Source organism: Salmo salar, chromosome ssa16 (genome assembly GCF_905237065.1).
Source record: "Salmo salar chromosome ssa16, Ssal_v3.1, whole genome shotgun sequence".
Taxonomy (NCBI): Eukaryota; Metazoa; Chordata; class Actinopteri; order Salmoniformes; family Salmonidae; genus Salmo; species Salmo salar.
Genome location: NC_059457.1, coordinates 40,214,794 through 40,241,983, shown reverse-complemented (window position 1 = coordinate 40,241,983; position 27,190 = coordinate 40,214,794). Strand labels below are relative to the sequence as shown.

The following is a 27,190-nucleotide window of genomic DNA, read 5'->3' as shown; positions in this document are numbered from 1 at the left end:
TTTGTTGCACAAATGTGTAAACATGACTCCCCCTAGAGGTAGTAACATTTATTTGTCCAGCCATAACGCGCATGTCTACCGCGGAGTATTGTGGGTGTCAGTAAGGAAGTAAAATGGCGGACCTGGCAAACGAAGGTAAGGAATCGCTCAGGGAGAAAGATAAACAAATCTAATGAATGAACCACAATAGCGAGTGAATGTCAGCAGATGTGCAGGGAATGCTCCGTTGTGTTTGCAGCTCGATGTGGAGGCAGCAGTTTGACTAAACATTAGAATACGTTAGATCCCCGGCCTTTGCTGGCTATATTTTACAGGGATGTGGAGTGGGGGGCGGCGGTCTGGACCGTGTGGCACAACCGGGGGAGGGGAGGGGCAGTTAACTTTTTGAAAATATCACATCTTTATAGAACTAGCTAACATAAGCTACCTACCAATATATCAGCATGTTTTTGTAGCTAGTTAACTAGACAAGAAAAGCAAACAAATTAAATACTCACGAACGAACAATAGAAATCACATCTGGGTCACATGTGGGAAACACCGGGTGGAATTTGTCTCCTCGAATAGCCTTTTTAAACCTCCCACCACCTCCATGTAGCTTGATCTACTATGGTCAGAAACTAGCTAACGGCAAACAACAATGTCTATGTCCCACCGTAGCTAGTGTTTTGCACGGCGGTGCTGCTTACAGACAGAAGTTCAGAACTAGGTCGTTCTTGCTCATTGCCGGAGGTTACAAGTCACAGGTGTCTGACCCATTGTAACGTTAGGCCCGACAGACTACATGTTCCAAATTCAAAGCGTAAGTAATTTGCTGTACTAGCCTAGTGACATAACAGGATTAGCAACGTGCTAAACTAGCTATATGGATTTGAATGACTTTGATATATAGGATCATGTCATCCATTTCATGTAGCTAACAATGCAACCCTGTCTCAGAGCATTTCGTATTATTCTGTACATAACTCAGAGCGTTTAGTATGATATGTTACGTTTTGCTTGATATGTATTAATTTATGGATCTGTATCACCCATTCGTATGATATGAATTACAAATCGTATATGTTAAGAATTTGCAAAACGTACAAAGTTCAGAATTTGCAGAAGGTATGATGTGTTATGAATTACTTTTACATTTGAATCTTTTAGCAGACACTTATCCAGAGCGACTTACAGTAGTGTGTGCATACATTTTCATATTTGTTCATACTAGGTGGCTAACGTTAGCTGGGTTAGGTCAGCTAAAAGTCTTACGGTTAGGGGAAGGGTTAGCTAACATGCTAAGTAGATGCTAAAAATTAGTTAAAGTTGCTAAAATGCTAATGTTGTCTGTGATGAGATTCGAACTTGAAACCTAGACATTCGCATCATACGCCCGCTCCGACCAACAACCCGACTTTCGTTCTTGCCTTAAGTAACCATCTGTCTTATGTAACTGTACCAAACGTAACATATCATACTAATTTGAGCGTCTTTGATTTACATTTACTATGTTAAGTCTAGTCTATGAGACCAGGCTGAACATTGATGCCAAGACTGTACAATGATGCCAATGCAAATAGATAACTTGTTGAGCAGGGCCAGTATTGAACAGTATCTATCGCTGAAATGCGCAATCTACTCGGCTGCACATAATGCCTCGATCAGACGAACAGTGTCATTGCGTTTTGGTACACCAGCAGTACATTCATTTCCAATGGAACGCTGTGTTTGCCTTACAGCATTGTGTTGCAAAAGCAGTGCATTTTGTGTGTCGTTTGCATCAAACTGTATGTGTAGACTTGACAGAAATGGTAGCAAAAGGTGATTGTGGAATTTTGTTGCACACATATCCAGTAATAATTTTGGATTACATGGATGAGCTAGACACTGCAAAATGTATTACTCGGCATTGATGCCATGACACTGTCGGTCTTTATTATACATTTTATCTTAATTGTTTTGCACTGGCTCTATGCACACTGACACTCCAACACACTACATACACTCACACACAAAATACACATGCGTATTGACCCCACACACACTCACACATAGGGTGTTTCTCAAAATGCATACTACCATGCTCCGAGCCCGAGAGGGTGGGAGTATGAGTCCAAATCAAAGTATGCGAAATGGAGCACGGAGGGCACTTCTCAAATGCATACTCCGTTTGTACATATTTTGAAGAATGAATCGATGCAAGCTTCTATGGAAATTATCCAAAGAAATATGACACAACCATGTAAAAATGACCGACATTTTCTTGAAATGAATGGCGGCCATTATTTGAGCTGAAGCGAGAGAAAATACACACTGACTTCTGAATGGAATTCTGCCTATTCTATCTTATGTGATGCCTGACTACAATAGTGTATCTTAATATGTTAATAAATACATGCTGTGTTAATTTTGGCATGGTTACCTGCCTACCATACCCACTGTAGTGTGCGTAGGTCGTAAACCAACATTAAGTCAATAGAGCTAACTGGTCTAGCTACTAGTTTTAGCTAGCCAGATAGCCATGTATAATTGTTAGCTAGCTAACCACGGAAAATTGACATCTACCTTGGATAACGTTGGTTTTAGGTAATTTGGGGCTAGCTAGATTACGACTTCCATACAGTAACAGTCAAAAGTTTGGACACCAACTCATTCCAGGGTTTTTCTTTATTTGTACTATTTTCTAAATTGTAGAATAATAGTGAATACATAAACTATGAAATAACACATGGAATCATGTAGTAACCAAAAAAAGTGTTAAACAAATCAAAATATATGCTATAGATTCTTCAAAGTAGCCACCCTTTGCCTTGATGACAGCTTTGTACACTCTTGGCATTCTCTCAACCAGCTTCACCTGGAATGCCTTTCCAACAGTCTTGAAGGAGCTCCCACATATGCTGAGCACTTGTTGGCTGCTTTTCCTTCACTCTGCGATCAAAATAATCCCAAACCATCTCATTTGGGTTGAGGTCAGGTGATTGTGGAAGCCAGGTCATCTGATGCAGCACTCCATCACTCTCCTTGGTCAAATAGCCCTTACACAGCCTGGAGGTGTGTTTTGGGTAATTTTCCTGTTGAAAAACAGTCCAACTTAGCGCAAACCAGATGGGATGGCATATCGCTGCAGAATGCTGTGGTAGCCATGCAGGTTAAGTGTGCCTTGAATTCTAAATAAATCACTGACAGTGTCACCAGCAAAGCGCCATCACACCACCTCCTCCGTGCTTCATGGCGGGAATCAGACATGCGGAGATCATCCGTTCACCTACTCTGCATCTTACAAAGACACAATGATTGGAACCAAAAATATCAAGTTTGGACTCATCAGACCAAAGGACAGATTTCCACCGGTCTTATGCCCATTGCTCGTGTTTCTTGGCCCAAGCAAGTCTCTTCTTTATTATTGGTTTCCTTTAGTAGTGGTTACTTTGCAGCAATTTTACCGTGAAGGCCTGATTCACGCTTTCCCCTCTGAACAGTTGATGTTGAGAATGTCTGTTATTTGAACTTTGAAGCATTTATTTGGGCTGCAAGCTGAGGCTGGTAACTCTAATGAACTTATCCTCTGCAGCAGAGGTAACTCTGGGTTTTCCTTTCCTGTGGTTGTCCTCATGAGAGCCAGTTTCATCATAGCGCTTGATGGTTTTTGCGACTGCACTTTCAAAGTTCTTGAAATTGTCCGCATTGACTGACCTTCATGTCTTAAAGTAATGATGGACTGTCGTTTCTCTTTACTTATTTGAGCTGTTCTTGCCATAATATGGACTTAGCCCTATTTGGTAAAAGACCATCTTCTGTATACCACCCCTACCTTGTCACAGCACAACTGATTGGCTCAAATGCATTAAGAAGGAAAGAAATTCCACAAATTAACATTCCAGGTGACTACCTCATGAAGCTGGTTGAGAGAATGCCAAGAGTGTGCAAAGCTGTCATCAAGGCCAAGGTTGGCTACTTTGAAGAATCTCAAATTTTAAATATATTTAGATTTGTTTAACATTTTTTTTGTATTATTTCATAGTTTTGATGTCTTCACTATTATTCTACAATATAGTAAAAATAAAGAAAAACCCTTGAATGAGTAGGTGTGTCCAAACTGTGACTGGTACTGTATATCTAGCTGATAATTATGAAGTAAAACATTTGCTTTGTGTATATTTTGTTTTGACTCTATTGTGGCATTGTCCTGGCTGGAAGAAGGTTCAGTGAATGTGGAGATACAGCGTGAGGTAATACATTTGAGAAGCACTCCCACTACTGTAATGTTTTATGCGTTCTTCACACTCTCGTCCTCACAAAAACGTACTCAAGAGAATGTCCTCGGAGTATGCACTTGGAGCATGAGTGTGGAGTACGATAGTATCATATTGAGAAACACCCATACACACACTTTCACACTTCACATACGCTGCTGCTACTCTGTTAATTATATATCCTGATTGCCTAGTGACTTTTACCCCTACCCACATGTACATACTGTACTAGCTCATCTACCTCGTACCCCTGCACATTGACTTGGTACTGGTACTCCTTTTATATTGCTTCGTTATTGTTTTTGTGTCACAATTAACATTTTTCTTTTGAAAATATTGGTCTTATTTTTTTAACCTTGCATTGTTGAGAAAAGCTCGTAAGTAAGCATTGCACTGTAAAGTCTACATCTGTTGTATTCGGCGCATGTGACCAATACAAATCTATTTTTATTTGATCTAGGCATAAGAGCACAGCCACTGGAAGTCCAAACTTTCAACTGGCTCTCTACTCTGGATATTTTTTCTGATTTCACCATATTTAAAAAAGCTGCCTTGTAACACTTTTCTTCAGTGCATGCTCGTTCATTCAAATGTGTGAGATTTAAGATGTGAAATTGAAGGTCGTATGGCTAGCTTCAAAATAAGAGGCTTAGACGGTAGGCCCTATGTGAATAGCTAGAAGACTAATGAGATTAATGCCTGTAGCCACTCTTTGCTCCAGAATGTCACTGTGTTTCTCTGGAGTTAGTCTATTTGACAGCTGCTCCATTGAAAGACACTGGAACTCCCATTCCATTTTGTGAAACCCTCTCACTTCTTTTCTGTGGCCTGGATTCCTTTCTCATTTCGTCAGATGCACAAGGTCATAGGAGACGTGTTTGCTATTTGAATCTGCGACAGTCATTGGATGAAGCCTATCACACACATCATTCATTTCTGTCAGTTTCTAATTTCGATCAAATGAGAAGAATAATCAGTTGTTTTGGTCTCGACAACTTGTTCCGCTTACTGAAACTCATCTGATTTTCCTTCTGTTCTTAGCAGGAAGAATGTGAGATGTTCAGTTTGTGATGGTTAGAGGTAGGGATCAGAATTGACAGCATGGACAAGGACAAGGGTGAGTGGAGATGGGTGAGGGCTCTATGCTGAGTGGGTAGGGGACCCAGAAGCAAAACCAGGTTGCACTCGATCTTACTTTAATGAGATAATGTTTTGGTCCGAGGTGGATCTTTGTAAGTTTTTTCTGAATAATTTTTCCTTGTTAAAGATAGTTTGGGTGCAATATTGTGCAGGCCTTTTATCTTGTCCAGCACCTGAGTTCCAGTGATGTGAGCAAGTGTCACCTCACTGATTTCTAGATAAGTTATCCTCATGGTGAAGAGCTGAGGCTATATGCTGCATGAAGTAGATTAGGTTATACTGGACAAAAATATAAACGCAACAATTTAATTTATTTTACTGTGTTAGAGTTCATCTGAGGAATTCAGTCAATTGAACTAAATTCATTAGGCCACAATCTATGGATTTCACATGACTGGGAAAACAGATATGCATCTGTTGGACACAAATACCTTTTAAAAAAAATGGTACTCACAAATGCAATTGTGTTCGTTGTCCTTAGCTTATGCCTGCCCATACCATAACCCCACTGCCACCATGGGGCAGGCACCATGGGGCAGGTTGGCATCAGCAAACCCACAAATTCTCTAAAACTATGTTGGAGGCGGCTTATGGTATTGAAATGAACATTCAATTATCTGGCAACAGCTCTGGTGGACATTCCTGCAGTGTCAGCATGCCAACTGCACGTTCCCTCAAAACTTGAGACATCTGTGGCATTGTGTTGTGTGACAAAGCTGCACATTTTAGAGTGGCTTTTTATTGTCCCCAGCACAAGGTGCACCTGTGTAGTGATCATGCTGTTTAATAAGCTTCTTTATATGCCACACCTGTCAGATGGATTGATTATCTTGGAAAATGAGAAATGCTCACTAACAGGGATGTACACAACATTTGAGAGAAATAAGCTTTTTGTGCATATGGAACATTTCTGGGATCTTTTATTTCTGCTCATGAAACATGGGACCAACACTTTACACGTTGTGTTTATATTTTTGTTCAGTGTACAGTATTTTGTAGCCTTTACTGTATCTTAACAACAGACATTCATCTTTCAGTGTGAACAAACTGAAATAACTAGCCTAGTCAGAAAGGCTATAGAGTACATTTCAACAGGCTAAGTATAGACTAGAGTGTGAAGGATATATCGAGTTTAACCCAGCATTGTGACACATTTTTATTAAATCAAGGATGTGCAGTTTGTTTTATCCACTTCATTAATTTGATCAAGTAAAAATGCCATCGAGTTTATTTTGTGACAAAGCAAATCCATTCAGTGTCCTTTAGGTTTTCATAAAAAGGGGAATGTTTCATTGCCATATCACAGATAATAGCACTAGTGTGGTTGGAAACCTCAGTAAAACAATGTAATTATGCAGAAGTTCTCGTCAAAGGCCTTGTGCATCCACCATGCATGTTTCACACCTGGAGGGCAAATGAGCAATGCCAAGCCATTACAAAGCCTTTTGCCTCAGCTGGGGATGACTGAACACACACACACACACACACACACACACACACACACACACACACACACACTTTCACATTCTTCACACACGCAGTTGCTACTCTGTTTATCTATCATAATTGCCTAGTCACTTTTACCCCTAACTACATGTACATATGACCTCAACTACCTCATACCCCTGCACACTGACTCGGTCGCGGTACTCCTTGTATAGCCTTGTTTTTTACATTTAATTGTGTTGCTAATTTTCTTCGTTTTGAACTCTGCATTGTTGAGGAAAGTGCTCACAAGTAAGCATTTCACAGTAAAGTTTACACCTGTTGTATTTGGCGCATATGACAAGTATAATTAGATTTGATTTACTAGGCCTACATATTGAAAAGCTATCTTTTTAGGTTGGAAACAAAAATCTCTAATCTGGACTCATCACACCAAAGGACAGATTTCCACTGGTCTAATGTCCATCGCTCGTAATGATGGACTGTTGTTTCTCTTTGCTTATTTGAGTTGTTCTTTCCATATTATGGACTTAGCCCTGTTTGGTAAAATAGGACCATCTTCTGACTGGTACTGTATCTGCTTAATATCAGCTTTTACTGTTCAGTGTCAGTAGCTAGGCACATCTACCTTCCCATCCTTCTAAATTAGGCTTTGCTGGCCTTTCTGTTCTGCATTTTTCTCGTACCATGACCATCTCAACTTCACCATAGTTCAACATAGCTTTCTTTCTGTCATTTTATTGCCTTTAAAATGGGTGCTTTCCTCCTTTATACACATTACTGATTTATCATTTCAACAAAATGACGTTGAACCGCTGTGGAATAGACGTTGAATTGTCGTCTGCCCAGTGGGTAGAGCCTCCTCAATTAAATTATGACTGGAGTTCTAATTATAGCTTGGGGGAAAAGATTTACTAGGTCCTGGCTGAGGTTCTATCAAAGCTTTGTGGGCACTGACAGTGACAGGGGACTCCACTTACACTGACTTGGATGCCTGAGCCCTGAGGTGTGTTGTGTTATGGGGAAGGTGAAGTAAGTGCACAGTTGTACAAAACTTGTCACGGTTTCATTGGTTTCACTTTGGCCTAACCTGCGGGTCTTTGTCAGCTCTGTAGAATTCAACTTGTAATATTTGTAGTCTAGAAATGCAGACAAGGCTCATAGTAGGAGAGGGGTTTTTATAGACAAAGTGAAGAGACATCCATCATAAAGCTTTTGCCCAAAGATGTGCAAAATGAGATCTCCAACAGTGACACATTCTGATTTCTCTTGCAGAGAAGCATGCCATAGCCCCACCAGTGTTTGTGTTCCAGAAAGATAAAGCTCAGAAGGTGAGAAACACTCATTTCATACCTCTTCTGAAAATGTAAACAGTGTGATGGCATGCTATGGAGCGGACTTGGCTTCACACTGACTGGATAATTTCCTTGGTTTCCTCTGTCTGAATGTCTGTTATGTTCTTCCTCTCTCATTCTTCCTCTCTCATTCTTCCTCTATCTCCATCTTTCTCTGTCAAACCCTACAGAGATCAGTAGAAGGGTCCAGTGCAGAGGATGGAGAAGGTAAGGATGAGGAGGGTAACCAAGCAGGTTCTAGTGCTTTGGAAAATTGAAAATGCCTGTCTTATATTTTGCACTGAACAACAATAACTGCGTTACAGTTCATATAATGAAATCCGTCAATTGAAATTAATTCATTAGATCTAAACAATGGATTTCACATGACTGGGAATCTAGAGTTGCATCTGTTGGTCACAGATACCTTAAAAAAAGGTAGGGGCGTGGATCAGAAAACCAGTCAGTATCTGGTGTGACCACCATTTTCCTCATGCAGCGTGACACATCTCCTTCGCATAGAGTTGATCAGACTGTTGATTGTGGCCTGTGGAATGTTGTCCCACTCCTTTTCAATGGCTGTGCGAAGTTGCTGGATATTGGTGGGAACTGGAACACGCTGTCATACACGTTGATCCAGAGCATCTCTAACATGCTCAATGGGTGACATGTCTGGTGAGTATGCAGGCAATGGAAGAACTGGGATATGTTCGTCTTCCAGGAATTGTGTACAGATCCTTGCGACATGGGGCCGTGCATTATCATGCGGTGATGAGGTGATGGCAGCGGATGAATGGCACCGAAATGGGCCTCAGGATCTCATCACGGTGCATTCAAATTGCCATCAATTAAATGCAATTGTGTTCGTTGTCTGTTGCTTATGCCTGCCCATACCACAACCCCACTGCCACCAAGGGGCACTCTGTTCACAACGTTGACATCAGCGAACAGCTCGCCTACACGACACCATACACGCTGTCTTCCATCTGCCCGGTATAGTTGAAACCAGGATTCATCTGTGAGGAGCGTACTTCTCCAGCGTGCCAGTAGCCATCAAAGCTGAGCATTTGCCCACAGAAGTCGGTTACAATGCCGAAAGGCAGTCAGGTCAAGACCTTGGTGAGGATGACGAGCTCTCAGATGAGCTTCCCTGAGATGGTTTCTGACAGTTTGTGCAGAAATTCTTCAGTTGTGCAGACCAATAGTTTCATCAGCTGTTAGGGTAGCTGGTCTCAGATGATCCCTCAGTTGAAGAAGTCGGATGTGGAGGTCCTGGGCTGGCGTGCTTACACGTGGTCTGGGGTTCTGAGGCCGGTTGGACGTACTGCCAAATTCTCTAAAACGACATTGTGGTAGAGAATTGAACATTACATTTTCTGGCAACCGCTCTGGTGGACATTCCTGCATGCCAATTGCACACTCCCTCAACTTTAGACATCTGAGGCAGTGTGGTGTGACGACTGCATGTTTTGAGTGGCCTTTTTCCCCAGTACAAGGTGCACCTGTGTAATGATCATGCTGTTTTATCAGCTTCTTGATATACCGCACCTGTCAGGTGGATGGATTATATTGGCAAAGTAGAAATGCTCACTAACAGGAATGTAAGCAGTCGGTGACTAAAATGTGTATATATATATTTGTGCACAAAATTTGAGATTTACATTTACATTACATTACATTGAGATCAATATTTGCGTGCGTATGGAACATTTCTGGGTACTTTTTTATTTCAGCTTATAAAACAAGGGACCAACACTTTACAGTTGAAGTTGGAAGTTTACATACACTTAGGTTGGAGCCATTAAAACTCGTTTTTCAACCACTCCACACATTTCTTGTTAACAAACTGTAGTTTTGGCAAGTTGTTTAGGACATCTACTTTGTGCATGACACAAGCAATTTTTCCAACAATTGTTTACAGAGAGATTATTTCACTTATAATTCACTGTATCACAATTCCAGTGGGTCAGAAGTTTACATACACTTAAGTTGACTGTGCCTTTAAACAGCTTGGAAAATTCCAGAAAATGATGTCATGGCTTTAGAAGCTTCTGATAGGCTAATTTACATAATTTGAGTCAATTGGAGGTGTACCTGTGGATGTATTTCAAGGCCTACCTTAAAACTCAGTGCCTCTTTGCTTGACATCATGGGAAAATCAAAAGAAATCAGCCAAGAAAAAAAATTGTAGACCTCCACAAGTCTGGTTCATCCTTTGGAGCAATTTCCAAATGCCTGAAGGTACCATGTTCATCTGTACAAACAATAGTATGCAAGTATTAACACCATCGGACCACGCAGCCGTCATACCGCTCAGGAAGGAGACGCGTTCTGTCTCCTAGAGATGAATGTACTTTGGTGTGAAAAGTGTAAATCAATTCCAGAACAACAGCAAAGGACTTGTGAAGATGCTGGAGGAAATCTATATCTCCAGTAAAAGGAAATCTATATCCCCCAGTAAAACGAGTCCTATATCGGCATAACCAGAAAGGCCGCTCAGCAAGGAAGAAGCCACTGCTCCAAAACCGCCATAAAAAAGCCAGACTACGGTTTGCAACTGCACATGGGGACAAAGATTGTACTTTTTGGAGAAATGTCCTCTGGTCTGATTAAACACAAATAGAACTGTTTGGCCATAATGACAATCGCTATGTTTGGAGGAAAAAGAGGGAGGCTTGCAAACCGAAGAACACCATCACAACCGTGAAGCACAGGGGTGGCAGCATCATGTTGTGGGGGTGCTTTGCTGCAGGAGGGACTGGTGCACTTGACAAAATAGATGGTTCATGAGGAAGGAAAATGATGTGGATATATTGAAGCAACATCTCAAGACATCAGTCAGGAAGTTAAAGCTTGGTCGGAAATGGGTCTTCCAAATGGACAATGACCCCAAGCATACTTCCAAAGTTGTGGCGAAATGGCTTAAGGACAACAAAGTCAAGGTATTGGAGTGGCCATCACAAAGCCCTGACCTCAATCCCATAGAAAATGTGTAGGCAGAACTGAAAAAGCGTGTGCAAGCAAGGAGGCCTACAAACCTGACTCAGTTACACCAGCTCTGTCAGGAGGAATGGGCCAAAATTCACCCAACTTATTGTGTGAAGTTTTTGGAAGGCTACCCGTAACGTTTGACCCAAGTTAAACAATTTAAAGGCAATGCTACCAAATACTAATTGAGTGTATGTAAACTTCTGACCCACTGGAAATGTGATGAAAGAAATAAAAGCTGAAATAAATCATTCTCTCTGCTATTATTCTGACATTTCACATTCTTAAAATAAAGTGGTGATCCTAACTGACCTAAGACAGGCAATTTTTACTAGGATTAAATGTTAGGAATTGTGAAAAAGTGAGTTTAAATGTATTTGGCTAAGGTGTATGTAAACTTCCCACTTCAACTGTGTATGTTGAGTATTTTTTTGTTCAGTATAGTTACTTTGCTAATCTTTGCTCATTCTGTCTCCTCCAGACTCTGATAAAGATGAGAGTAGTTACTGTCCCCCGGCCAAGAGGGAAAGGACATCGTCACTAACACAGTTCCCACCCGCACATTCAGGTAATTGTACATTTTGTTTAATTAAAATACTTTCCTTAAGTGTGTGGAGAAAGGGTGTGTACTCATGTTATTTATCTTTGTCTCTTGCAGTTTCTAAGAACAATGTGTTCATGCCATCCAGTTTCTGTCAGTCCCCGACAGGAAATAATCATTCGGATTCAGAACCTGGTGAGTTCATGAATAGTTATCTTAAGATCTCCTTTTCCATCTACTTGATATTTGCATGATAAGGAAAACTACCCTTGAAGGATCCAATTTTTAATAAACCAAGTTCTGGCTTAGCTTCCAGCTACCTCACGTTCCCTCTCTCTTTCTCCATCTTTCTCTGTTCTCATGTCAACAGAGGAGAAGACGGTTGGTTTTCGCCTGAAGCCTCCCACCCTGATCCATGGACAGGCTCCTAGTGCAGGTGGGTGCACTCTCTCGAGTCAATGTCATGTTAGTTCCAAAGGCTTTATTGTCCATTTAAGGGACAAAGGAAATGGGTTTTGGGGTCTAGTATACAGGCTCCATAACAGGAAAAAACACCATGTACAGAACATCACAATAAGATTGCAAAAGATGGCCCTTCTTTGTCTGGCTTTGGTCTGTCCAGAGCCTTATATTTAGGCCAAGTATAATGTGTTGCAGGTGTCCCGAGCCAGAAACCCAAGGAGCAGCAGCGCAGTGTACTACGACCCGCAGTACTGCAGGCCCCACTGGCCACCAAATCACTAACCCAGACCGGTAAGCACACTTTCAGGATGGCTGAACCTTACTCTTCAGATCCTCTCAAACAGCTTTACTACTTTGTTCTGTTCTGCGATGGCCATTCTCCTTCAGCTTTCTTTCATCTCAATGTGCTTCGACAAAACATTTGTTGAAGGTGAAAGGAATCCAACCAGTCTCTTCTTGTGGTCCTGATAGGGTTGAACAGTGGTACAAATGGAGTGAACAGGTCATCAGAGGGTCTGCCAGTCACCCAGAATAACACAGAGAACTGTGATGACACGACCACGTCACAGGTAGGCTGAGAGGTGAAAGGGCGTCAAAAGTTTGGGGACACCTACTCATTCAAGGGTTTTTCTTTATTTTTAATATTTTCTATATTGTAGAATAATAGTGAAGACATGAAAACTATGAAATAACATATATGGAATCATGTAGTAACCAAAAAAGTGTTAAACAAATTTTAGATTCTTGAAAGTAGCCACCCTTTGCCTTGATGACAGCTTTGCACACTCTTGGCATCTCTCTCACCTGGAATGCTTTTCCAACAGTCTTGAAGGGGTTCCCACATATGCTGAGCACTTGTTGGCTGCTTTTCCTTCACTCTGCGGTCCAAATCATCCCAAACCATCTCATTTAGGTTGAGGTCGGATGATTGTGGAGGCCAGGTAATCTGATGCAGCACTCCATCACTCACCTTCTTGGTGAAATAGACCTTACACAGCCATGAAAAAGAAATGATAGTCCCACCAAGCACAAACCAGATGGGATGGCATATCGCTGCAGAATGCTGTGGTAGCCATGCTGGTTAAGTGTGTCTTGAAAGCTAAATAAATCACTGGTAGTGTCACCATTGCTTGTGTTTCTTGGCCCAAGCAAGTCTCTTCTTATTGGTGTCCTTTAGTAGTGGTTTCTTTGCAGCAAATCGACCATGAAGGCCTGATTCAAGCAGTCTCATCTGAACTAGAGGTCGACCGATTCATCGGAATGGCCGATTTAATTAGGGCCGATTTTCAAGTTTTCATAACAATCGGTAATCGGTATTTTTGGCCACCGATTTGCCTATTTATTTATTTATTTTTTAAACCTTTATTTAACTAGGCAAGTCAGTTAAAGAACACATTCTTATTTTCAATGACGGTCTAGGAACGGTGGGTTGGAACGGTGGGTTAACTGGTTTTTACCTTGTCAGCTTGGGGATGCAACCTTACGTTAACTAGCCCAACGCTCTAACCACCTGCTTTACGTTGCCAAGGTAAGTTGCTAGCTAGCATTAAACTTATCTTGTAAAAAAAACAATCAATCAATCATAAACACTAGTTATCGACACATGGTTGATGATATTACTAGTTTATCTAGCCTGTCCTGCTTTGCATATAATCGATGTGGTGTGCATTTGCGAAAAAGGACTGTCTTTGCTCCGACGTGTACCTAACCATAAACATCAATGTCTTTCTTAAAATCAATACACAAGTATATATTTTTAAACCTGCATATTTAGTTAATATTGCCTGCTAACATGAATTTCTTTTAACTAGGGAAAATGTGTCACTTCTCTTGCAAACAGAGTCAGGGTATATGCAGCAGTTTGGGCCGCCTGGCTTGTTGCGAACTGTGAAGACTATTTCTTCCTAACAAAGACAGCAGACTTCGCCAAACGGGGATGATTTAACAAAAGCGCATTTGCGAAAAAAAGCACAATCGTTGCACGACTGTACCTAACCATAAACATCAATGCCTTTCTTAAAATCAATACACAGAAGTATATATTTTTAAACCTGCATATTTAACTAAAAGAAATCCAGGTTAGCAGGCAATATTAACCAGGTGAAGTTGTGTCAGTTCTCTTGCGTTCGTTGCACGCAGAATCAGGGTATACAGAATCTGGCTCGTTGCGAACTAATTTGCCAGAATTTTACGGAACTATGAAATAACATTGTAGGTTGTGCGATGTAACAGGAATATTTAGACTTATGGATGCCACCCGTTAGATAAAATACGGAACGGTTCCGTATGTCACTGAAAGAATAATGTTTTCGAGATGATAGTTTCTGGATTTGACCATATTAATGACCTAAGGTTTATTATATTATAGTTAAGTCTATGATTTGATATTTGATAGAGCATTCTGACTGAGCGGTGGTAGGCATTAGCAGGCTCGTAATAGTCAAAGGTATATGATTTAGAGAGAAATAGTCGACGCGTCATAATTCCTGTAATAACTTGCGGCTGAACTTGAAAGGGGTTCCTTCGTTATTTTACCGTTCATGTCTTCCATAGAGAATGTCTTGATCTACTTCAAATAAGGTCTGTGTTTTGTGCTTAAACCGCCTCGGCTTTTTGATACCCGTGTAAATCTCACTAGGTAACGTTTGTCAACATATTTTCATAATTTATTTTGTAGAGGGAATTTATCTTCGCTTATATTGATCAGAGTTATATCCTATGGATATCTACACAGTTATAAAATTGGCAATGTGGTGTAAGCCTAAACCAAACACAGACCATATTTTAAGTTAATCTAAAAATATCCTATGGAATAAATGAAGGAACCGCTTTTCAGATTTTGCTAGAAGGTGTCATGGGAATTATGACTCGCACTTTGGTAGTCAATTCTTACCATGCCCATTATTAAAATAGGATTTCCTGCATATAGAAATTACAGTTTTTGTTTTCAGCATTCATCACAGGTAACTTAAACTCTATTTTTATTATTCAAACAGTTGAGAGTATTTGTCTCCTAAGCAGACTCTTCAGTATTGTTGTCACTTCAGAGCTGTGTGTGTGTATGTATGTATGTATGTATGTATGTATGTATGTATGTATGTATGTATGTATGTATGTATATATATATATATATGCATACACACACAAAAAAACACATAATAATAATCGGCTGATTAATCGGTATCGGCTTTTTTGGTCACCCAATAATCGGTATCGGCGTTGAAAAATCATAATCGGTCGACCTCTAATCTGAACAGTTGATGTTGAGATGTCTGTTAATTGTGACTGCACTTGAAGAAACTTTCAAAGTTCTTGAAATTTGCTGGATTGACTGACCTTCATGTCTTAAAGTAATGATGGACTGTCATTTCTCTTTGCTTATTTGAGCTGTCCTTGCCATAACATGGACTTGGTCTTTTACCAAATAGGGCTATCTTCTGTATACCACCCCTACCTTGTCACAACACAACTGATTGGCTCAATTGCATTAAGAAGGAAATAAATTGCACAAATTACCTTTTAACAAGGCACACCTGTTAATTGTAATGCATTCCAGGTGAATACTTATGAAGCTGGTTGAGAGAATGCCAAGAGTGTGCAAAGCTTTCATCAAGGCAAAGGGTGGCTACTTTGAAGAATCCATAGCATATATTTTGATTTAACACTTTTTTGGTAACTACATAATTCCATATGTGTTATTTCATAGTTTTGATGTCTTCACTATTATTCTACAATGTAGAAAATAGTAAAAATAAAGAAAAACCTTTGAGTAGGTCTGTCCAAACTTTTGACAAGTACTGTATATAGTTATCAAGCGAGTTCATAACAACAACAAAAAACACAACAGGACAAGCCACAAAGGCAGGTTTTATGCTTGAACGTTCATTATGGAATTGCCATGAATGTCTCTCGCTGCATCCATCTTCTTTCAAGGAGAAGAAAAGCGAGAGGGATGAGAGCAGGACAGGAGGAGGGAAAACTGATCCTCCTGTGGAATACACATTTGTATTTGGCCAGAGTGTCAGAGCCAAGCTGACCTTGAATAGTTAACTAAAGTGCATGTCATATGGAATACTTTTCAAAGATGTTGTGAAGTGCTCTGGGCTTTGCCTCATACCTAACAACAGCCCATTGGGTGTGTGGCTAAATCACAATTTAGCAGCGTCTTGTGGCCTTGCATGCTTTGTTACATTCTTTTGATCTGTTCCTTTTTTGTTATTTGTCTGATCCTTACCTTTTTCTCCATTGGTCTAGGTTGAGCAAAGAAGTGAACAGGAAGTCTCTACATCAGCAGAATCAGGGGAAACCAATTATTTCCTACAATACAGAAGCACTCCCAGGTTAGCCGTTTATGGATTCTGTCTACAATGGATATGATCAGTCATCTGTTTATTAGGCTACTCTTTCATCTCCCCTATCTAACATCCTTTCTCCTGTATGTTTCCCACCCAGCTTACAGAAGGCTGAGAACAAGGCTGACGACAGGGATAAGTTTGTGTTTGGACAGAACATGTCAGATCGTGTCCTGGTAAGACTTGCTCTTTGTGAGACTAATCTAGTCATCTTTTATCCGTTTTTTTTCTATCATTTGTCCCTCTTCCAACTAATGATGGCATCCACAAAGTTGTGTTAAAGCATGTTGTATAACATTCTTGTTTTGCAGAGTCCGTTGAAATGTGAGCAAGCAGCCGAGGGCAGCAGAGATCCCCCCACCGCCCCGCCCTGTGAGCTCCTGTCAAAAGACAGCAGCCCTGATAAAGGTGGGTAAATAAAGACCATACTGGATATGAAAGGAATGTTAAGAGGCTTATGTAATGGCAATGTAATGAAGGAAACACCTGGCTTTTTTCAGGCCCCTACTATGTGACAGTGTTTGAATGCGGTTCTGGTTCTCTTGTTTGCAGATAACAATGTGACAGAGTCTTTGGAGGAGTCGGCGGCGGCCTACACCAAAGCCACAGCCAAGAGGTGTTTGTTAGAGAAAGTAGAGGTCAGAACTGGAGAGGAGTCGGAGAGTAACGTTCTTCAGGTATGCAAGAGGTTTCCTACATGTTTGGTGTTTAATTGCTTGATTTCAATGTCAGAGAATGTTTGTAGTTTACTTTACCATGAAATTGAGCAATTGTTGATTGCTAGTTTTGTGTTTACATGTCTCCTCAGACAGTTGGAAATAGGCTGAAATGGTCCATGGTCATTCTCTGACAGTGGCATGTTTTTTTGTCTCATTAGGTCCAGTGCAAGTTATTTGTGTTTGACAAAGCTTCCCAGTCTTGGGTTGAGAGAGGCAGAGGACTGCTAAGGCTCAATGATATGGCTTCCACAGAGGAGGGATCGTTACAGTCCAGGCTGGGTACAGTCATTAATCATGAATTAATCATTAGTCATGAATCAAATCATATCAACAATTTAGTTAATTTAAAAATCTCAATACACTTTACTGTCATGCCACACTGCCCTGGATTGTATCGTATGATTCTATGGAGTTGTTTTTGTACATCTGTCAAAATGCAACTCCCATTTGAAGGTATTACATTGGTTATTCTATGCATTGTTTCTGACCTGAGTTTGTATTATTTTCTGTGCTGTAGTGATGAGGACCCAGGGCAGTTTGCGTCTGATCCTCAACACCAAACTGTGGCCTCAAATGCAGACGGACAAGGCCAGTGAGAAGAGCGTCCGCATCACAGCCATGGACACTGAGGACCAGGGGGTCAAGGTCTTCCTCATATCGGTATGGGAAAGACCACATTAGTTATTACTAGAGTTATATATTTAAGAGTGTTTGACCAACTTTTAGAATGTTTAATATTGTTATAATGCTGTCGGTTACAAAGAATAGTTTAAATATTCCCCATGTAATGTTAATGGGGAACTAACATGGCTGCCATAGAATGTTGAAGTGTCATGTAAATACATCAAAACGCAGAAACCGCATTGGCCCAACTCTCTAAATACATGGCTCTGGTTATTACATAGATGTTGAGTATATCTAACACTTCCAGAACATCCAGTTTATTGCTGATGTGTCATGTCTGTTCCAGGCAAGCTCTAAGGACACAGGGCAGCTGTACGCAGCGCTGCACCATCGTATTCTGGCCCTGCGGAGCCGCTCTGACCAAGAGCCAGAGCCCAGGGTCCCCATCCCAGATGGCCACATCCCTCATCCCCAGTCTAACGGGGAGGATAGTGATGAGGACGAACCGCTCACACCCACTGCCAACACCACAGGTAAACTATATAACCCCTTAGCCTAGCTGTTACCCTAACTTTTCCAATCACCACAAACTGATCTGAAGACCTCTTACTGTGATTGTTCAAAAAAGTGATCTAATGATATCCTGGACACAAACTAATGGTCCAAAACTGTTATCTGGACATGATCTGGGAAAAGTTGTCTGGCGGTCCAAGAAAGTTATCTGGACATTGCCCCTAACGGTCCAACAAACATATTTGAAAGTCCCAGTTAGTGACCTTCGACACCCTCACTAATGGTTCAAGGAAGTGATCTGGGGGGTTCAAGGAGGTGATCTGGGTGTCTTTGAATAGGACCCTTCTACTTTTTCCTTGGATGTTATGAAGTGTCTTGGATTTTCCCTTATTTCATGCAAGCAAAAAATATCTGTCCCATTCAAAAAGCCCAAGAATGTCATTTAAAACACTATTTGATTGGACTGCCCTAGTCTATCACTCACCAGGCCTGTCTCTCCTCTCCCTAGAGGGTCCAGAGGCCCAGTCCTGCGGGACTGGCAGTGGGAGTGGGTCCTCATAGCACCTGCCCCCCTTCATCGGCTCACGCACTGCAGTCAGGACCACCTTACAGACCCCTCCGTGGACACCTCAGGCCAGCATCTCCCCAGTGGTCTGAGGTCACAGTGGAGCGCCAGGAAGGATCCTGTGTAGGTGTTACTAAGTTAACTCTGCAGTTCACACTCTGGATTCACAGTCTATCCGGGATGGATGGTCTTTTTTTGTTTAGTTTTTCTTTTTTTCTTTTTTTACTTCTAGAACTGGATTTTGGGGGGAGTGGGGGGTGTTGTGAATTGGATGCTCATCATATTGATGAGTGAGAGGGAACGAGAAAGCAGTTTTCTTCTCTAGCTGATATAAGTACATTCTAAATAGTTTGCTGTTAAAAGTGTGACTTCTTTAGCCACCTTGCAAGAGAACAGACCTCAGGCACTTCAGTGGGGCTTGTATTTTGTTCAGCGAGGTAAAGATTGAGTTGCTTAGCAAATATTTGTTTATAAAGTCTTTTTTTTATTTCACTGAGTTTTGTCATTGAAGAGTGTCTGAACTCTTACTTCAAGTTGTATTTTTCTAAGGCAAAATGCTTGCACACGCTCTAGCTAGGAGTAGTCCGTCAATACCTCCTCTGGCCACTGTTAGTTTTTAGTCTGTAGTCCACATTGTCATTAATTTTTTTTACCACAAATCGGTTGAATTTAGAATACCTTGTGCAAACACCTGTTTGATGTTCGTAGCCATAAAATATTTAATTTAATAGTGGAATTTACCTGTGTTCATGATTATTATTATTACTGGTACATTACGTTTTTATTGATAGTTAATATTATCCACTTTGTTTTTGAAATTCATGTGAAAATTAACTAATTCTGTAAATAAGAAAGCTTGTTGGATTTGATCATTTTACAACAGGTTTGCACCATGACCCCAAAGTTTACCCCGAATATAGCCATTAGATTTGTTTGTTTCAAAAATATAAACATTTTTTAGATAGATCAGAAAAATATACATGTTACAATTATGTAACTAGTTTGCTTTAAATAAGTTCCAATCACAAGGCTTTGTTTATAACAACCACGATCTCAGAGTCATGTAAGACCATTGGAACAAAAGAAAATCCCTATTTTTTTCATGCGATCAGAAAGGCCAATATAATAACTTTTAGGTTAGGGTGTTGGCATTTGGTGTATCTAGCATGTCATTATTTTCATCTGTCCTAAATTTGTTTGACATCAAAACCCTACAAAATGCACATATACTCTCAGAACAGCGAATGCTGCCATTTTATTCAAAGAGCTATAGACATTGGAACAGGTGGTACTACGCACACAGGGTACAGTATTTTTCACCAATAGTCTGGTGCTGAGCCCTCAATTTATTCCTTTGTTAAATATATGGCTCTGGTTTGGTGTATTTAAAACAAACAGACCCCTTAAAGAGAAGTAGATGACTAATGTAATATTTTCTTCAGTGAAGTGTAGTTCCTTTTGTTTTAAGCCTTTTTCTTCCTCATCGGTGGAATGAGTAATATTTCTAAGTTGTATTATAGCGTTCTGCTTTTTCATCTACTACAAGCCTTTGATGTGAAAAATGTATTTTAACTAAAAAAAGTATACTAAGAAAAGTAAAAAAAAAAAAACAGGCAAGTAGACATATTATTGGTTAAAATGTATAAATCCTGTAATGTATATTATTGAATAAGCAGCCTTTTAAAGGAATAATCCACTCAAACTTTATTTGGGTAATTGTCATTTCACTGTTGATAATGAAACAAATTCCAAAATATAGTTTTTGAGTGGATTACTCCTTTTAAGTGTAAAAAAGGACAACTCCTTATTTAGTACTCTTCTTCACCGCAGTCTATAGAAACCTCACCGTGTAATGTGCTCCGTAAAATTGTGTTCTCTCCATTTTTCACATTCTGCTTGTGTAGCTACAAACAGGACTATTCCTAATGGCCCAGTTTTAAAAAAGTTATCTGGGTTTCGCCTATCAGATAAGAATAGAATAGAATGAATAGAACGGAAGTCCCCATTCAAGTCAATGTTTTGTCCATTCTATTCATTCTATTTCTATGCATTTAATCCTATCCGATAGGTAAAATCTAGATAACTTAAAAAGAAACTGGGCCCTGGACATGAATGTATGGCAACTTGTCTCTATATAAAGGGCCAGGGGCCGACGTTCTTCAGCACTTTTCCTTCTCTGTGATATTTCTCCCATCAATATGAATTGTTTTAATGTTCGTAAATGCACATGAACTGGGGCTGTCCATTGATTAATTGGCAAAGGTGGTTGATAATGAAGTGTTGAATGTTGTTTACATTGGGGTCATTGGTTATTTGTTGGGGAGTGACTGTAAGACAGATATACACTTTTGTTCATGTTCTATTTTTGTTGCTGAAATGTCTGTCATGTCTGCTATAGTTCCCTTAAAACATCTACCTGTTTTTTTTGCTTTTTTTTAGTTATGCCTAGCTGTCGTTGTTCCATAACCTGGTGCTATTTTGTTGCATTTCCTATCACTATACAAGTCAATGTTGATATTCTGTTAGATCGAGATCAAAACAGTACATCTTTGAATGGAAGTCGAGTGAAGAGGATGTTATGAAACCTAGTTGACATGGACGCGCTATTGTACAAGGGCACCTGTCTCATACTGTATCTGTGACTGGAATATGTTTTCATAGGAACATGTCGTCTGCGCTGGCCTTTTAACATGCCATTAACTTCAATATATTAGGTGATAGTTTACAGTAGTGGCATTGCTGCTTGTTGTGATTGATCCAATACAACACAAGTGTGTTCATAGAGTAGGTATGCCAGAGATACGCAAGGGATCGGGAGTGTTGCATTAATAGACGTTGGAATGGTCCGAAAAAGAAGATTAATTTCAAATAGGCCCACTTATGAGGGAAAGGCTTGCTTACCACCTATCCTCTCTTTCCAATGGAGACATCTAGAGAGGGACCAAACCTATCAGGATAAAGATGCTTGTCATTGAGGAGCACTAGAATAGCTACATGTCTCCTTTCAACAATGCCCACCTTAACCAGTCATTTTGATATCAATCGCCCAATATGTGTGAAATAAGTGCGAAGATGGGCTACAGAGTCATAGCAAATCTCCATTCAGGCAACACACAGGAGGAGATACTGTACTGTACCATTCACCCCTGTTGATGTGTGTATCACAGAAAGGCTACTTTGAATCTCCTCCTGTCTGAGATCTTGTACGGCTGTCAGAGCATCTACTAGCTGTAGTATATTATTTACCGATCTCTAATGCGTAAACTCGATGGAACGCCTCTTTCTAATAACCCTAGTAGAGTGCTGTCAAATGTCGTTGACAAATTTGAGTCTTTTGGTCTAGGTTTTTCTTCATTTTTTTCCCTTTAAAGGTTTTGAGGATATTAAAGAAGGCAGTAAATATCCCCCTCCCCTCCACCACCCTATAGATGTATAAGAGTTCAGGGACCATGATGTGACTATGCTTAGATTGCTGAGGGATTGAGCTGTAAACATTGGGCTGGAGAACCACAGCATTGCAGTGAGTCATTCTAGCGGTCTGGGCCTACTCAAGGGAGGCAAGGGAGCGTGTGGCATGGATTTCTGTTTATAACGCTGCTGTCTGTCAGCAAACCATAGAGGTCTGTCCATCCGTCCAAACAAACCACAGGGATACTTGGAGATCTGGGTCAGGACTCTCTTCCCCCAGTCCTAGGGATGGGCATCTTGGGACCTGGAGCGCTGCAGGGAGTGCAGGCTTTAGTGCCGTTTAGTTAATTCGCTCATAATGGTTTACAATAAAATAGAAGATTAGAATAAGCCCTGAAGGCTGGTGAAACAAAGGCCTGCACAGCTCTCCATGAACAGAGTTGCCCACCCCTGTCTCAGTCCCTTCACCTGAAATTCATTGTTGAGCCTACTGTTTTGACAGGTGAAACAATCATGTTATTTTTTTGCTTTGAGCTTTAGTATAAAATGACTACAAAAAAAGGCAAAAACATAAACAAAAAAACTAATATAAAAAAAATCACTTGTGTTATAAAAAAATGTTTATGTAAAATTGTCATATCAAATGTATTTCAAAATTACATTAAAACTTTTAACAGAAAGCAAAGCTTGTTTTGTTGTTTTCATGGTTTAATCAAATAGCTTTGATCGTGTGGTTTCACTTGCATGTTAGGTGAACTAGAGTAAGTCGTTTCGAAGTACAATAGCTAATCCTGCAAGCTCAGACTGTCTCAGTGTAGTGAGTGTTGCTCTCTTGCCACAGGAGGGTGCTCTTGGTCTGAAGATGGTTCACTATCAACAGGAAGGTGCTCTTGGTCTGAAGATGGTTCACTATCAACAGGAGGGTGATCTTGGTCTGAAGATGGTTCACAATCAACGGTAGGGTGATCTTAAGGAACTATATTGAGCCATTACATCACTTCCGCTTTCACTAGGGTATAAAAATGAGGTAACACATGCAATATCCCTTTGTCATCCAACACCATGAAGAAAACAAAAGAACTGGCAGTTCAAAAGAGACAGATGGTTGTAGACCTTCATAAATCTGGTATGGCTACAAGAAGATCCACAAACGATTAAATATACCACTGAGCACTGTCAGGGCAATTATAAACAAAATTAAAAAGATATGGAACAGTTGAAAACCTCACGTGTAGAGAACGCAAATGCATTTTGCCCCCCAGGATAGGGAGGAGGATGGTGAGAGAAGCAACAAAAACCCCAAGAATCCCCGTGAAATAATTGCAGGCTTTGGGGACGTCTTGGCGTCACCAGGTTTCAAAAAGCAATATGAGACCCCACCTCCACAACCACAGGCTCTTTGGAAGGGTTGCCAGAAGAAAGCCTTTTCTGACCCCAAGACACAGACGCAAGCACATCGAGTTTGCAAAATGTCATTTAAATTATGACTGGAAGAAGGTGCTCTGGTCAGATGAGACCAAAATTGAACGTTTTTGTCAGATACAGCATCGGCATGTTTGGCGGCGAAACAGAGATGCATACAAGGAGAGGCATCTCATACTCATGGTGAAATATGGTGGTGGGTCAGTGATGTTTTGGGGCTGTTTTAATTCCAGAGGTCGAGGGGCACTGGTTAAGATTGATGGCATAATGAACTCCAAGTATCAGGCAATTTTGGCTGACAATCGGGTTGCCTCTGCCAGAAGGCTGGGACTTGGCCGTAGGTGGACTTTCCAACAAGACAATGACCCAAAACATACCTCAAGATCCATACAGAAATGGTTCTGTGACAACAAAATCAATGTTCTGCCATGGCCATCTCAGTCGCTGGACCTCAATCCAATCGAAAACCTGTGGGCTGAGTTGAAAAGGGTAGTTGATAAGCGCAAACCCAAGAATGTGAAAGATTTTGAAAGGATCTGCATAGAGGAATGGTCCAAAATCCCTCAAACGTGTTCCTTAACCTTGTCAAACACTACAGGAAAAGACTCCATGCTGTTATCCTTGCCAGAGTTGGCTGCACTAAGTACTAAATGGGGAGTGCCAATACTTATGCAACCTTGATTTTGGTGAAATGTATTTTGTATTAAATAATTGTATGATTTTGGTTGGTTCCCTTGAAACATTAATAAAGTAGAGTATTTTTCACGTTATTTTGAGTTTCTCTATAATTATATTGTTTATATATTTTTTTATTATTGTTTGTGCATTCTCAGTCAGGGGTGCCAGTAATATTGGAGCCCACTGTATATGTATTTATCTAATTTGGCTATTTCTGCAGTTCCTGCTGAATAAATAGCTTGCAGTATACACTCAGTGGACAGTTTATTAGGTACAACTGTCTAGTACTGGGTTGGACATCCCTTTACCTCCAGAACAGCCTGAATTTTCTAGGGCATGGAAACGTAGCTAAATTGGTATCAACGTGCGCCAGGAAAACATTCCCCACACCAGTACACCACTACGACCAGCCTGTACTGTTGACACCAGGCAGGATGGGGTTATGGACTCATGCAGCTTACGCCAAGTCCTGACTCTGCCATCAGCATGAAGCAACAGGAACCGGGATTCGTCGGACGAGGCAACATTGTTCCACTCCTCAATTGTCCGATGTTGGTGATCGTGTGCCCATTGGAGCGGCTGCTTCTTGTTTTTAGCTGATTGGAGTGGAACCTGGTGTGGTCGTCTGCTGCAATAGCCCAACCGTGAAAAGGGCCGACAAGTTGTGCGTTCCGAGATGCTGTTCTGCACACCACTGTTGTACTGCGCTAATGTTTGCCTGTTTGTGGCCTGCCTTTTAGCTTGCACAATTCTTGCCATTCTTCTTTGACCACTCATCAAGGAGCTATTTTCGCCCACAGGACTTACACTGACTGGATGTTTTTTGTTTGTCGCACCATTCTCTGTAAACCCTAGACACGTGAAAAGCCAAGGAGGCTGGCTGGCTGTTTCTGAGATACTTGAACCTGCGTGCCTGGTACCAACGATCATACCTAGGGCTGTTATGGTGACCGTATTACCGCCATACCAGTGGTCACGAGTCATGAAGGCAGTCAAATTCCACGTGACCGTTGAGACACGGTAATTAGGTGTCTCCAAGCTCCGATGCTGCTGATGGTCATTAGTAGCCCACCAAACTTGCTAACTGCCTGGTACTCAGCACTCTAATCACTCTGACATCAATGCAACTATAATCGGAAATCTAATCAAACACTTCTTGAGATCCCATTAGCTCATGTTGCACAATATTTTTATAGGCTATGCAATTGAGCAAGAAAACAGAGTGATGACCTCTATTAAAAAGAGGAGGATCCCATCAGCTTTCTATAGGCTAGGCCTACTATATTTATTTATCCACTTTCCTAATATTAAGCACATTGTTTATCTTCACAACAGGAGTATAGCCTACCTACCTGGCTGGCATGAAAATGAACCACGGTAAAAGCGTCCTCCATTCGCTATTTAAGTGTGTAGATGACATGTAGTTTTTTCCCTGCCCCTCTTTTGAGACAGGTGCATGATAATGGTCCATTCTAAATCAATACAGTACCAGTCAAATGTTTGGACGCCTACTCATTCCATTTTGTACATTGTAGAATCAAAACTATGAAATAACACATGGAATCATGTAGTAACCAAATCAAAATATATTTTATATTTGAGATTCTTCAAAGTAGCCACCCTTTGCCTTGATGACAGCTTTGCACACTCTTGGCGTTCTCTCAACAAGCTTCATGAGGTAGTCACCTGGAATGCATTTCAATTAACAGGTGTGCAAAACCCATCAAGCGCTATGATGAAACTGGCTCTCATGGTGACTGCAACAGGAAAGGAAGACCCAGAGTTACCTCTGCTGCACAGGATAAGTTCATTACAGTTATCAGCCTCTGAAATTGCAGCCCAAATAAATACTTCACAGAGTAACAGACACATCTCAACATCAACTGTTAAGAGGAGACTGCGTGAATCAGGCCTTCATGGTCAAATTGCTGCAAAGAAACCACTACTAAAGGATACCAATAAGAAGAAGAGACTTGCTTGGGCCAAGAAACACGAGCAATGGAAATCTGTCTTTTGGTTTGATGAGTCCAAATTTGAGATTTTTGGTTCCAACCACCATGTCTTTGTGAGACGCAGAGTAGGTGAACGGATGATCTCCGCATGTGTGGTTCCCACCGTGAAGCATGGAGGAGGAGGTGTGATAGTGTGGGGGTGCTTTGCTGGTGACACTGTCAGTGATTTATTTAGAATTCAGGCACACGCCAAAAGCATTCTGCAACGATACGCCATCCCATCTGGTTTGGGCTTAGTGGGACTGTCAATTGTTTTTCAACAGGACAATGACCCAACACACTTCCAGGCTGTGTAAGGGCTATTTGACTAAGAAGGAGAGTGATGGAGTGATGCATCAGATGACCTGGCCTCCACAATCACCTGACCTGACCCAACTGAGATGGTTTGGGATGAGTTGGACCTTTAGAGTGAAGGAAAAGCAGCCAACAAGTGCTCAGCACATGTGGGAACTCCTTCAAGTCTGTTGGAAAAGCATTCCAGGTGAAGCTGGTTGAGAGAATGCCAAGAGTGTGCGAAGCTGTCAAGGCAAAGGGTGGCTACTTTTTTGGGTTACTACATGATTCCATATGTGTTTTGATGTCTTATTCTACAATGTAGAAAATAGTAAAAATAAAGAAAAGTGTCCAAGCTTTTGACTGGTACTGCGTATGTCAAGACAAGATTTAATCAAGAATAGTCTGATGGCTGACAATATTAGCCTGTCACATGTGAATTATATACTGCTCAAAAAAATAAAGGGAACACTTA

General features: G+C 40.8%; 1 protein-coding gene across 2 annotated transcripts; it reads left to right on the top strand.

Annotated features, from left to right (window-relative positions):
- The first annotated feature begins 71 nt into the window (after positions 1 to 71).
- On the top strand, positions 72 to 23,010 carry LOC106573555 (ran-binding protein 3). 2 transcript variants are annotated; one of them, XM_014148696.2, is made up of 16 exons: positions 72 to 135; positions 8,100 to 8,155; positions 8,350 to 8,386; positions 11,628 to 11,714; positions 11,805 to 11,882; positions 12,058 to 12,123; positions 12,345 to 12,440; positions 12,621 to 12,718; positions 16,404 to 16,489; positions 16,602 to 16,677; positions 16,813 to 16,909; positions 17,054 to 17,178; positions 17,379 to 17,499; positions 17,738 to 17,880; positions 18,191 to 18,377; positions 18,866 to 23,010. In XM_014148696.2, exons 1-16 carry the CDS (start codon positions 114 to 116, stop codon positions 18,916 to 18,918), a joined length of 1,428 nt encoding a protein of 475 aa, XP_014004171.2. In that variant the 5' UTR covers positions 72 to 113; the 3' UTR covers positions 18,919 to 23,010. The 2 variants fall into 2 exon arrangements, with proteins under 2 accessions (XP_014004171.2, XP_045553200.1); XM_045697244.1 differs by lacking the exon at positions 72 to 135 and adding an exon at positions 486 to 802.
- Positions 23,011 to 27,190: the final 4,180 nt, after the last annotated feature.